The sequence below is a fragment of the Vigna umbellata genome, chromosome 3 (genome assembly GCF_029865625.1).
Source record: "Vigna umbellata cultivar VRB3 chromosome 3, Vumbellata_1.0, whole genome shotgun sequence".
In the NCBI taxonomy this organism is placed as follows: Eukaryota; Viridiplantae; Streptophyta; class Magnoliopsida; order Fabales; family Fabaceae; genus Vigna; species Vigna umbellata.
Window position 1 is genome coordinate 5,884,517 of NC_142167.1, and position 14,867 is coordinate 5,899,383.

The window sequence follows — 14,867 nt, forward strand, 5'->3', positions numbered from 1 at the left end:
GCAGTGAACTTGGTTGAAAATTATATAAATACAATATATAAATATATTTTACGAATTTAAAATATATAAATGAAGATACAAAATTAAAAAAAAAAGAGGAGAAAAACTTCCAAATTATATAAATTGAAAGAGAATAAAGATTCAATCTTACATACTAGTATTTTACCAGGACAATGCACGGGACTATTTTAAAAAGTATTATTTATTATATAAATTTAAATTTATTAAAATATAATTCAAAATTATATTAATATTTTATTTTATAAAATTGAATAATAATATTTTATTATTTATTGTAGGAATGTATTTAAATTTTTTATATTTATACATTTGTAATAAAATATATAATTTCACACATAATTTATTCAAATGGAGAAACTAAATTCAAGCTAATTTTAATAATTATTAAAAGTTTATTTACATTATATTTATAAGTAATGTTTTATAATTAATAACTTTCCTAAATAGTTTTTTTATAAACTACTTATGTATAATTAAGATTATTAAATATGTTTTGAAATTTATTTTGTTATTAAATATTTAAAGGTAAACATACTACAATAAAAATAGACAATAAATATCAATATTATTTAAATCAATTTCTAACATACACACGCGTATATATATATATATATATATATATATATATATATATATATATATATATATATATATATATATATATATATATATATATATATATATATATATATATTATTTATCCACATTTCTTTTATATAATTTTATAAAATAGTTACTAAATTTAATTATAAAATAAGCTTTCATAAAAATAGGATTAAATATGTTTTTAGCTTTTAAACAATCACGCAATTATGATTTATATATATATATATATATATATATATATATATATATATATAATTAAATGTGTTAGGACTATTATATTATTAGTTAAAATATTAAAGTGATCTAATTAATTATATTTATAGCTAAAAACATATATGTCATGAATTATTAATTGTATAGATACATATCCAATATTGTAATTTGATGAGAGATTAAATTATGAATATTGATTTTTTAGAAAAAGTAATTGATAGAGGTTACATAAAGGGGATATTATTCTTGTTTCTTTCTCTTCATTCCCATCAAAAGAGAAAATCAAGAGGAAAGCTAAGATACTCTATAATTGAAAGATCAAATATCTTTGATCTACGTTGTTTCCAATGTCAATCCAGGTATGCTTTCGCTTACTGTTTTATGAGGTATTGAGGATTGCTCAATTAGTGAAGGGTTCAATTGCTTATTTGTTATTGATTTGTATGAGTGCATAATCTATAGCTAAGTTTAGTCGATTGTCAATGATATTAAAATTGTTCAATGTGAAGACAAAAAATGGATAGACTAATAAAAGCTTCACATAATTACTTGAGTTGTTGAGTGACATGTTTCCTTAAGGTAACACATTGCTAACACACAATTATGATCAGAAGAAGATATTGTGTTTGATGCAATGGAAGAATATTGATTCCATGTTCCCTAATTTCTCTAATGATTTAAGGAACATTAGGTTTAGACTTGTTATAAATGGAATGAATCCATATGGGAACTTGAGTAGTAAACATAGCTCGTGGCCTATGATGTTAGTCATTTAAAATTTACCCCATGGTTGTTCATGAAACACAAATATGTGATGTTATCCTTGATGATCTCGGGTCCAAGACAATTAGGAAACGACATTAATGTTTATTTAACCATATCAGTTGAAGATTTGGAGATGTTATTGGAGGAATGTGTTGATATGTTTGATGGTACACTGGTAATTCCTTCAAATTGCATGTCATGTTATTTTGTACAATAAACGACTTTCAAGCATATAGTAATATACATGGCTACAACACTAGGTCACAAAGCATGTCCTATATGTTAAGAAAGCACATGTCACCATCAACTACATCATGGAACGAAAACAATTTACGTTGGACATCATAGATTTCTTAGTACAAACCATCCATATTGTAAATTAAAGAAAGCATTCAATGAGTGTCAAGAAAATAAATTAGCTTCAATTGCTTTAAATAGATCACAAGTATATGAGTGAGTGAAGGAAATTAGGGTTGTGCTTGCAAATATGCAAAAATGGCACTTTAAGCAACATATGGATGAAAATGTCAATTTTCTTTGATCTCCATATTGAAGGATGCTTGATGTGAGATATTGTATAGATGTTATGCATGTAGAGAAATATGTTTGAGATAGTATTATCAAAAGACTCCTCAATATTCAAGGCAACACGAAATATGGTCTCAATGCTCGTTTGGACTTGGTTGAAATAGGTATAAAAGAACAATTAGCTCCACAATCACATGGTAAGCGAACATACTTGCCTCTACTATGTCACACATTGTCTAAACAAGAGAAATTTTTGTTAGTTTTTATGTGTGAAACATTCATTAGGTCTATTCCAATTTTAAAAGACTTGTATCCAGGAAAGATCTAAAATTACTTGGGTTAAAATCTTATGATTATCATATATTGATGCAATAACATCTTTCAATGTCAAATATACTTTAATAAGATTGTGCTTATTTTTTAATGTAATTTGTAGCAAAGTTATCAACATTAAGAAGTTGTATTAGCTAGAAAATGAGGTTGTGGTTATATTGTGTTAGTTAGAGATGTAGTTTCCTCCATCATTCTTTGATATTATAGTCCACTTGATTATTGATTTAGTCATAGAAGTTAGAATTTGTGGTCAAGTATTATTTCGATGGATATACTCTATTGAGCGATATATGAAGATATTAAAAGGATATGTAAAGAACCGATATTATCCTGAAGCATCAATTGTTGAAAGATGTATTGTAGAGGAAACTATTGTTGAAAACAAAAAAATAAAATGCTTGCGATTTAAATTTTTTTATCAACAATGATATCAAATGAGTTTAAATCTAACTTGTTTTCCTGATTTCAACAACCTTTCTTTTTTGTTACGCAACCAAGTCAACAAAGATCATCAATGAAAATTTATTGTCATTACTCACATCAACAAATTGTATGTGTGGATCATGTGGCTTCAACTTAATCTCAACAACACTAGGTGCATTAGGATGCTTAACAAGATCATCAGTAATCCTCATAATCTCATCTTGTGGGCAAAAATCTACATAGGAAGTAGTTGACTCTACTACTCCATCGTTAACAAGTTCAACAACACCATTAGTAAAATTTATATGTCTATCAGTAGACATATCAACGGGATTTGATTCTATAGTTGGTTGTTGATATGATATTTGCATCTTGATGTCATTCACATCAACTATCATATTCTGCAAGCTCTAATCCATGTCTTTCATCATTTTCATCATTTCAATATTATGCTCAACCATCATATTTGCAATGGATGCTTTTTCCTCTCTTTGGCCGAATGTTAATGGTGCCTATAAATACTCCTTTAGCTTCTAACTGAGACCAATGAGGTTGTTTTTACAAGATAGTAAAATCACAACACAAGTCAAGTAGAAGTAATGGTTTTAGATCTCATGTTTTAGTCACTTTTTTCTTGATTTTTCTTTTGCTCTTTTTATTAATCCCATTTCTATTTTTTCTCAATATTTTTCTAGCACATAAAAAGAACCACTACAATATATATTCATCATATATTTTGCACTTGAACAATAAGCAATTTAAAAAGAAAAGAAACCTAATGGAAACAAAACTAGAATATGAAACTCAGCAAAACACAATGGAAACTAACTCTGTGAACTTGGTAATGATTTACAAACAAACATGAACTAAAAAATGCAAAATAAAAAGACTTAAAGGATGCATATGTTTTGCAAATTTGAAAAACAAGTCATAACACCTTTTTTTATGATTTTTCAAAGGTTAAACTAAGAGATAATGACATGTCAAGGGCTAAAGATGATTCTAGAAAACATGCATGGATTTTGAAAATGGAAAAGACTCAAACAATATCAAATGAATCAACAAAATGATGAAGACTCAAACAAAATTAAAAAGCACACAAAATATGCTTGTATGGAAACTTAATCATGAAAACCGAAAATGATAAAGCAAGGGGAACCAAGATACAATAAAAGAAAATATAGTTAGACAACACAACAAATGATAAAGTAAGGGGAACCAAGATACTTAGCTCTTGAAGACTAAAATGACCAAAGTTCTTGATACCAAATGATGACTCCTCCTCTAAGCTATAGGTGTGAAGTACGGTGGAGAGGTTATGGTAGGTGAGAAAGCTATATGGAAATGGTGAAGTGATGTGCATATGGTTAAGATGAGGTGGTGTTTGGGTGGTCGTGAGAGAGGTTATGTCAAGTCAAGAGGAAACCTAAAATAGGTGTTCTAGCCTAAGTGTCTTTAGAGAAATAATGACACAAATTTGGAAACACTTATTTACTAATAATAAAGTGCTTTTTACATCGGGAGTGTTAAGACAAAATCTTCTATAAGACTTATATGTCTAAACGCTCTCAAGTTTTGAAGTTTAATCAAATAACATTAAATGAGACAAGAATCTGAAAATGCTCACACCAGAATAATAGGATAGTCAGAAACACAAGTGCTAGGAACAAATCCCCAATCATCCATCAACATAAAAAAGTCTTAGGAAAACACTTAGGATTATAGCAAAACGCAAAACAACTTAGTAAAATTATCTATATGCAACGCTAAACGACTGATAAGTCAAAGCGTTTAAGAGAGTTATGCTAAACATGTAAGCTATATTGTACCCAATGATATTAAATTAAACTCTCGAAAAGAGAAAAGGTGTCAAGACAATGTCTCTGACTAAACCCTCTAAAAAGCCTTAAATAAATATCCAAAAACTTATAAAAGAATAAACGTGTTAAACGCTCTAACTCTAAAAAGGAAATATCCCAAAAAGCGTTTACAACAGACTAGACGATACCATAAGTTGAAATCTTTACTTCGTCCAATGATGAAGTTCTTAACGTTTGGTATCTTAAAGAAAAACTTAAATGATAAACGCTACCTCAATGGTAGAAAATATAAAAAAAAAACACTTTGTTGTTCTAAACAAGCATTAAATGTCATTAAATGCTTAACTTTCAAAAATGACAAAAGTGTTAAGAGATAAGACATATATGCTGCATGCACAATCTATTTTATTCTATGCAAATAATCTACTACACACATCCACATGCTTTATTTGAAATATATCAAAAGTGGATGTTAGAGATAAAGAAGACATTCATGGAATGTTCTCTTCATAAGAAAACATATCTAAAAGATAGTATAACCAACTTCGAGCAAAGTACTGAAAAAGCAAGCTTGCTCTGACAAGTTGACTTTAACCAACGGTTGTTTCACATGCAAGACAACAAATACACAAGATTCAAGACTAAGAGCTTAGTCTAACGACTATATTTTGATAAAGAGGATACCATACAACGAAAATATCAATCCTTAGAAAAACAATTAGAAGAAAAGCACAAAAAAACTCAAGCTCAAAGAGAATATCAGAGAAGAGAAAAAGAAAAGTTAAGCAATACTTTCGAGCTTCATTGTAATATTTTCTTACTATTGTAAGAAAAGAGAAAAGACAAAAGAGAGAAATACCCAGCGAGTCTATAGATTGTATTCTATTGAACACATATCCTCTCTATGAGAGTAATAGTCTAAACGACTTGTAAGCAATCAATTGATTTCAATTCTGAAGAGAATTAAAACACTTGTTGTGAAACTCAAACGATTTAAGGAAATCTAGGCAACATATAAGAGGATACCAGGATTGTCTAGTACCAAGAGTGGTGAAACTCAACCTATCTAGGGTAACAAGAGTTATTCACTAAGGATACAAGGAGTGGTGAAGAATACTACATAACTAGGAGTGAGTGAAATTTAACTATGTAGTGTATCAGAGGATACCTAAGGATACCAGGAGTAGTGAGAATACTCAGTTTTAATCTTATTGAAGATTATAGTGGAACCCTCTAAGGATAAAGGAGACTAGACGTAGCTTAGTTGGAGTGAACTAGTATAAAAATATTTGTGCATTTATTATTTACTTTTTTCTCAATGCTTCTCTTATAAAATCTACAATTGCATTTTAGTTTTTAATACTAAAGCTTCCTATATTAAATGATTCTTTATTAAAAGAAAGCTCTTACAAACACTACAGTGAATATTCTGGATAGCTTATGAAGATAATTCATTGTTCAAAATCATTTACAAGGTCGAACATTTAACAACTACTTGAAAATCTAGTATTTGATGAAAAAGGCTATATCACGAAGGTTGCACAAAAGATTTTCCATTAAAACTATTCAACCCCCTCCCCCTTTTAGTGTTTTTCAAGTAGAGCACCTCTATTAAGAACCAAAGAAATCTTAGAGGTGTCTCACAAAAAGGAGAACAAAACCCTAATGTTTGGGGACCAAGGGAGACAAATGTGCCAAAGGTGTCTTGCCAAGTGGCAAGATCATGTGTCTCACACCTAAAAGGTGTAAAGACATACATTCCACCACACTTAGAGAACAAGCTAGCCACATCAGGGGGTTGAGTTATAGTCAACCCCAAAAAGGAACCTCATTTTAGTGCCATCATAGGCTCAAAACCTAGACTACTACCCTAGGCACAAGTACAAGGCCTAAAGAAAACTATAGACTACTTAGCCCAATATACAAGGTGCAAAATAAACTTACTTTACTATTTACAATCAATGACGGCCTAATAAAATAAGAGCTTAGGCCCATCTTTCATAGATGAAGTCCACTCTTTTTGAATGTGTTTGGTCATGGCTTTTATGTTTGACTAATATGATCATAGATGAGGCAACAATGAAGAGTTTTCAAAGTGACAACAAACATAAAAAAGAATAGAATAAGTTTCATTGGCTTATATTTGCCTCTTTTGTTCTTTCGTTATTTTTAGTTGTAGAGAAGCTTATAAACTCTTCTTTTCTTTATAGTACAAGCAATGTGGGACTTCATATATCTTGGACTTAAAAGAAAAGAAGAATAAATATGTTTTCTCCTTTTGTTGCTTGTAGTGCAAGTAAACATGCATAGTTTGTAGCTTTTGAATTCTGGATAGGAAGCTTATAAACCCTTTAGGAATGGAAGATTTAAGAGATGTGGGACTAAGATTCCTTGGAGACGCTATTGGTCAGCTTGGGAAGCACTCCAAGTCCCACATCCCTTAAAACTTGTCACTTAATCCATCCTAGAGGTTATATAAGAAGCCTAGGGGTCTCCTTTTGTAGACACCTTTGATTGAATGAATATAAGAGTGATTTGAATTCATTTGCTTATCTTCTTTGAGATAGAATTTTGTCTTTAACTCATCTTTTGGGTCTTATCTTGCGAGAAGTAAGTGGCGATCCAACATTGGCACTTATCTTGGATCATTTCAAGTGGCGTGTCCTTAAGTTCATAAGTTCTCTCTTTCTTATCTCTTCCATTTTAAATATTTTCAATTTCCATTTCTTAATTGTCATTAGAACATTTTTCTCTAAGCATGCTATTCCATATCATTGACCCTTTAGGCAAAAGTACCTATAGTAGGCATTTGAACAAGAAAAAAAAAGAGAATTGTACTTAGTATCTTGTAGCAGTAAGTATGTCTTATATAAACTAAATTATATTTATATAAAACTTAATTGTATATAATATATCTAATAATTCCTCCTCAAAAGTCTTTTATGGTTCTCTTGTGTTCATTAGAACAGGAAATTAATACTTTAGCAATTAAAAGTATACTACAAGTATAATTTTTTTACTAATTTATTTGTTGTTATATAATTTAATTTTACTAAGTTATACTAGTCACAATTTCAATGTACGTTAACTTTTACAAAGTGGTTGAAGCTTACTTGAGGTTACATGAACAAAAGATCGCGTCTAGAAAGAAGTTGCAGTACATTGAGCCAATTGTAAGTGGTTAATCTTGAGACTATTGAAAAGTTATCAAATTTATGACATTTTATGAATTTAACTTGCAATGTTCACATCAATCGGGAACCTATGAGTGTTGCTATTATGTTATAAGGCACATTCATAAAATCATATATGCAAACATGTTGACTCATGGGATACATTAATATATACAAGTTTTATATATGGTACGGAATATAAACAAATTTGTTGTTTAAAAAAACATCACATTTTATATCAGTTAAGACCAATATTAGTGTAGAAAGTGTCATTTTCTATATTGGTTGAGGTTTTAATCGGTGTAAAAAATGATTTTTCATTACAAAATTTTCTTTTCCCTAGTTGACTTTCTATATTGGTTAGTTCCAAAATCGATATAAAAAATATAGTTTTTCTAAAATTAGTTAAAAGATATTTTCTATATGGATTTTAAAATCGGTACAAAAGGTGGAAACTTTTTTGTACCGTATTTATACTAATTTTAAAATTTATAAAAAAAATTTCTTAACCGGCGGAATGAGATTTTTCTTGAACAATATGTGATAATTAGCTTGTTAAATTCGATTATTGAAATCAAACTTTTCTAAGGACTGCATAATATTTTATCGGTCAATTAACGAAAGGATGGACACCGAATTCATTTTTATTATAAACAAAGTTAAAGTCCGATGGGAGGTAAATCCCTTAAATCAATAAAAAACTTATTCATATTCATAATTTATTTATATCTATTTTTTTAAAATTTGCAAGTCAAAAACCATTTCAACATGATTCCCAATAATATATATATATATATATATATATATATAAATTAATTAATTAATTAATTTTCTTATCAAATTAGAACGACTTTACGAGTAAAGTTTATATATAATAAATTGTAATTTTTTTATAATCGATTAGACACTAAATAATAATAAAATATTAATATTATATTCGAACAAATAAAATGTATAATAAGGTGTAATAACTAGTTTTACTAATGAGTATATTATTAAGTTTTGATGAATGTATATTCTATACTATAATAAGATAAAATATTAAAATAATAAATGAATTAAAATTTAATATTTTACTAAAACACATTTTATATTATAAAAAAACTAATTAAAATAACAAATAATAAATAAACCAATTAATTTAATATTTATTAATGATGATATTGTATATTATGATAAAATATGATAAAAATAATAAATAAATAAAATTAATTAATTTTAATACATGCTTATTTCAAAATATAACTTTATTATTTATTAAAAAAATAAAATATATTGTTATTGTAATTTAAATATTTGTAACTCTATATTTTAAAAATTATTTCGTATCAATCATGACATATTAACACTGAAATATAGATAAATATAGATCTTTGTCTGTTCCATTGTGTTACCCATCAACAGATATAATTAAAACTACTATATATCCGTGTTAATCTCGTGTCCTGATATGAGACAATATGTTTCAATATCTTTCTAAAAGAAAACTTGCTATTAAATTATATGCCAACTTGTCTACAAAAAGAAATAAACACTTAATTTCATTTCATATCTTATTATTTTTTTTATATTATCTCTAAATCTTTATTAGTCAGAGCAAGAAAATACCCACTAATAGTTCACACTCAAATAAACCTAGTTCTCCTCTCAAATAAGGTTTTTCTCTATTATTTTAGTTATTTTTAATCTCTAGGATGTTTATCAACAAATATAAAGAATTTGTCGGTAAAATATGTTTACCAGCAAATTACCAATGGATAGAAATTCGTTGGTAAGTTAGTCGTTAGTAAACTTTATTGACAAATGTAGAAATCCGTTTGTAAATATCAAAGATTAAAAATCTGTTAGTAAATGCATGATTGGATCTTCTTCTTTCTCCTTTTCGTTCTCTTTGTGTTCCTTTATTTGTTCATTTTTTTCCTCCTTACTATTATTAGGCCATCATGCCACCATCATCACCTATAGATCATTTTTATTTTTAAGGTTTCATCCTCCTCTATTTGTATGTCTCTTTTTTCATCCCCATCCTCTACCTCCTCTTCAACATCATCTTCTAACTCTAACAACTACCATCAACGTCATTAGAAATCTTGACATTTGTTACTGATGAGTCTTTGCATCACCACCGCATCATCACCGCCACCATGTCACGTTTGCTCCTCCTTTTTTTCATCCCCTTCTCTTCTTTTCTTTTTCTCTTGTTTTCTTTATTTTCTCACTCATCTTCTCTTAATATAAAAACACTCAATAAAATTGAATGAAACTTTACCACTCAAGGTGTTTATAGATTTATAGATGGAATGAAATGATACGTAATTATAATCATTAATTTCGGACAAAAACATTTATTAATAATAAAAATTATAATTTATCAATACATTTTACAAATAGATTTGGTATTAAGCAAAATTTTTATTTATAAATTAAAATGTGAATTTTGTAAAAATATTTAATTAATAAACTCAAATATACAAATAAATTTATTGTTGCGGATAATATTCTATTAATAATATTATGGGTAATTAACGAAAGGTTGGACACTGAATTCACTTGTTACTTTGCAGAAAATTCGCAATTACATGCATCTCATTTTTATTATACACAAAGTTAAAGTTCACGAGATAAATCCCTTGATCTATAGAGAAGTTTATTCATATTCATAATTTATTTATATTTATCTTTTTAAATTTGTAAGTCAAAAACCAGTTCAACATGATTCCTAATATATATATATATATAATTTTCTTCTCAAATTAGAACGAATTTACGAGTAAATTTTATATATAATAAATTGTACTTTTTTTATAATCGATTAGACACCAAATAATAATAAAATATTAATATTATATTCTAACACATAAAAAGTATAAAAAGGTGTATAAACTAGTTTTACTAATAAGTATATTATTAAGTTTTTATGAATGTATATTCTATACTATAATAAGATAAAATATTAAAATAATAAATGAATTAAAATTTAATATTTTACTAAAACACATTTTATATTATAAAATCAACTGATTAAAATAACAAATAATAAATAAACTAATTAATTTAATATTTATTAATGTTGATATTGTATATTATGATAAAATATAATAAAAATAATAAATAAATAAAATTAATTTATTTTAATATATGCTAATTTCAAAATATAACTATTATTTATTAAAAAATAAAATATATTTTTATTGTAATTTAAATTTTTTTAACTCTATATTTTAAAAGTTATTTCGTATCAATCATGACATAACACTAAAATATAGATAAATATGGATCTTCCATTGTGTTATCAATCAACTTGTTAAAAGAAAACTTGCTATTAAATTATATGTCAACTTGTATACACAAAATAATAAACACTTAATTTCATTTCATATTCTATTATTTTTTTATATACTTTTTATATTATCTGTAAATCTTTATTAGTCAGAGTAAGAAAATGCTCACTAATCCTTCACACTCAAATGAACCTAGTTCTCCTCTCAAATCAGGATTATTTTAGTTATTTTTAATTTGTAGGGTGTTTTACTACAATGGATCATTAACCAATCATGGATTTTTTGCAACTTTTATTTTTTTATTTGGATGTTTGAATTTTGTGGTATTGTCTAAATCAGACACATATTTTAGACTTAAAGAATGGAAGGAACAGTTATTTAATTAACCACTTTTCAAAGGCGGAATAGTCAGAATCTTCGTTATTCATTTATTTTTCCACATACATAAATTAATTTATATATATATTGTTAGAATATTTATCCTATTTTATCATCATTATATTATGTTAAGGGTTATCCTATTTATCATGAGTATATTGTGTCTAGGATTACCTTATTTATCATGATTATATTGTGTCTAGGATTACCTTATTTATCATGATTATATTGTGTCTAGGATTACCTTATTTATCATGATTATATTGTGTCTAGGATTACCTTATTTATCATGATTATATTGTGTCTAGGATTACCTTATTTATCATGATTATATTGTGTCTAGGGTTACCCTATTTATCATGTACTTTTGTATCAATATATTCTTATAAATAGAAGATTGTGAGAGGGATCAATTAAGTTCTCTAGAATTATTTTAGAGTTTAAGTTGGTATCAGAGCCATAGAGTCTATCCTAGCGAGTTCTAAGTGGACATTCTATTCTTCTATTCTTCTATTCCACCCGCTATCGGGCCATTATCGGACCACCCAATTTCTACTATCACGCATGAGATGTTTATACCTTGGCGTGAAGGGAGTGTGTTGGAAGTCCCACATCAACTAGAGATAAGGCCAAATTATAATATATAAGTGAGGTGCAAACCTCACCTTACAAGCCGGTTTTGTAGGTTGAGTTAGGCTTAAAACCCACCTTCTAATATGGTATCAGAGGAGGTTGTCTGAGTCCCTGCCATTACACTTTCTCAGCATCACGCAGTTCAACTTTATATTCCCATTCATTTATGATTTTATTCATTACCTTACGCAAATTTTGATCTAACAAACTTTTACATTTTTTGTTTGTTTTCCATTCGTTCGAATTTTAGGGTTTTATTACAAAAGGGAAAAAGAAGAACGAGCACCTGTTCAAAAGTACACAAGTGGAAGCAAGAGTGAATCAGACAGAAACTAAAATATATAAAAGAAAGAGTGATAGATCTTATCAGTTTGCGTTCTTGATTGCCATTCGATATTGTTTGTGTTCTTGATTATCATTCATTCTATATTGGTTTAGAATATTGTGTTATAGGAGATTGATGCAATTGAAATGATTAAGGTGAGTGCACAGGATTGAAGTTTGCAATGGAGGTTGATCTGAATGAAGATTTGGATGGAATAAAAGAGCGACTGAGAAGGCTAGAAGGTGCAGCTTTTAGGGCAAGGCAACGTCAGAGGCGACGACTGAGTCATGCTCCGATTCAGATAGTTAACGAGGATGGAGAAGTGGTCACAGTTGCTCATCTTCAAGATGAAGAAACGGTGCCCGATGGTGATTTTGAAGGAGAAATTTTACAAGAGACAGAGGGTAAAAGAAAGGCTAGTTATTTGGTTGCTGATGCACTGGGATTGAAAAACAATGAAGGTGAAGGTTTTCCTGCAAAGTTGTTTCACTGTAATGTGTGCCTGAAGAGGGCAAAGGATCCTGTTTTGACTTGTTGTGGTCACTTGTTTTGTTGGCCTTGCTTTCACAACTTGCCATTGACATGTACTTATGCAAAGGCAAAGCAATGTCCAGTCTGTGAAGGACAGGTCACAAATGAAAGTCTTACAACAATATATGGCAATTCAGATGTCCATGACAGTGGCAACTTGAAAGTTGATGAACAAAGTCATGAAATTCCTCCCAGACCCTGTTCAAGGAGGGTTGAGAGCATTAGGCAGCAACTCAGAAATTGAGCAATGTTGTGGTTTTCTAACTTCTATTAGTTTAGCTTTGCTTAGTTAGAATTTATAATCTGCCTCTATTTTTCAGTTCCATATAGAGTTTAATCTTTCTATGGTAAGGTTTAGAGGCTTGGAGAAACATTTTCACATCCTTTGATGGGTCATTAATTGACAATATATACATTTATTTCAATATGATTTGTATGTTGTAGATGTGATGCATTTCTATATTTTATGTTTCTCGAAGAGTCATGGCATTATATGAAAACATCTACCTTTCATTTTTTATTATAACTGGTTTTGTTTAAAAGAGTTTACTGTAATGAGAAAAGGTCTGCATGCTGTTTCCCATATTGAGACTGTAATGAGGATGGTTTACACTATGTAGTGTGGTCAATATATTTAAGACAAACATGAAGATGTTCACAACATCTAAAAGATCTTCTTTTTTTCATTATTTACATTTTGTAATCTGCATTTGGACGACTTTCTCCTTCTTGAGTTTGTTCTATGCAACCCCGATGGTTAAGTTTGATCAATTGTTTACAGGTCAACTTAGTTGGATAGATGTGTATATCTAAAATGCACATGTTTTTGTATTTGAAATATAATTCTATTCAATATGTTTTCCTTAAATTTTTTTTTAATTTTGATTTCTGTAAAAAAAGTTTGAATTTTATATTGTTTTAATCCATGTGAAATATTCATTTTTGATCGTTTTATGTAAATTATTTATTCTCATAAATATAACAGGAATTAAACTAAAAGGATATATTTATTGAAAAGACTAAAATAAATTATGAAGGATAAAATAAAATAAGAGTTGCAAGAACCAAAAGTCAAACAGAAATTTGTAACGACCAAAACCAAGATATTTAAAAGACTAAAACCATACAAGTATTTAATGTAACCGTTGTCATCAATATTTTATTAATATTATTACTGAAAATAAATGTCTGTCGTTTTCTTATTATATATAAATATCAATTTAAATTGAAAAGCAGTTAAATTTATCTTAATATTTAAAATAAAAGACAACATAGTTATTTTAATTTAAAAAATGAGTGAAACTAAAAAAGAAAATTAGTAGTAAAATGAAAAATCCTATTTATTAAAATAATTTTTTTGACTACAACCATATCTACAAGCATTTAATGTAACCGTTTTGATGAATATTTTATTATTATTATTAGTGAAAATATATGTGTGTCCTTTTCTTACTATATGTAAACATGAATTTAAATTGAAAAGCAGTTAAACTTATTTTAATATCTAAAATAAAAGACAACATAGTTATTTTAATTTAAAAAATGAGTGAAACTAAAAAAGACAATTAGTAGTAAAATGAAAAATCCTATTTATTAAAATAATTTTTTTGACTAAAACAATATCTACAAGCATGTAACCGTTTTCATGAATATTTTATTATTATTATTAGTGAAAATATATGTGTGTCCTTTTCTTACTATATATATAAACATGAATTTAAATTGAAAAGCAGTTAAACTTATTTTAATATCTAAAATAAAAGACAACATAGTTATTTTAATTTAAAAAATGAGTGAAACTAAAAAAGAAAATTACTAGTAAAATGAAAATTCCTAT

At 27.6% G+C, this 14,867-nt stretch overlaps 1 protein-coding gene across 1 annotated transcript; it reads left to right on the forward strand.

The window, feature by feature from the left end:
- The first annotated feature begins 12,680 nt into the window (after positions 1–12,680).
- LOC148201488 (E3 ubiquitin-protein ligase RMA3-like) lies at positions 12,681–13,274 on the forward strand. Its single transcript, XM_088108972.1, has one exon. It carries the CDS (start codon positions 12,681–12,683, stop codon positions 13,272–13,274), a length of 594 nt encoding a protein of 197 aa, XP_087965098.1.
- The last annotated feature ends 1,593 nt before the right edge of the window (positions 13,275–14,867 follow it).

Excerpts from the sequence above, each read along its gene's own strand:
- LOC148201488 (XM_088108972.1), top strand. The coding sequence starts at position 12,681 with ATGGAGGTTGATCTGAATGAAGATTTGGATGGAATAAAAGAGCGACTG.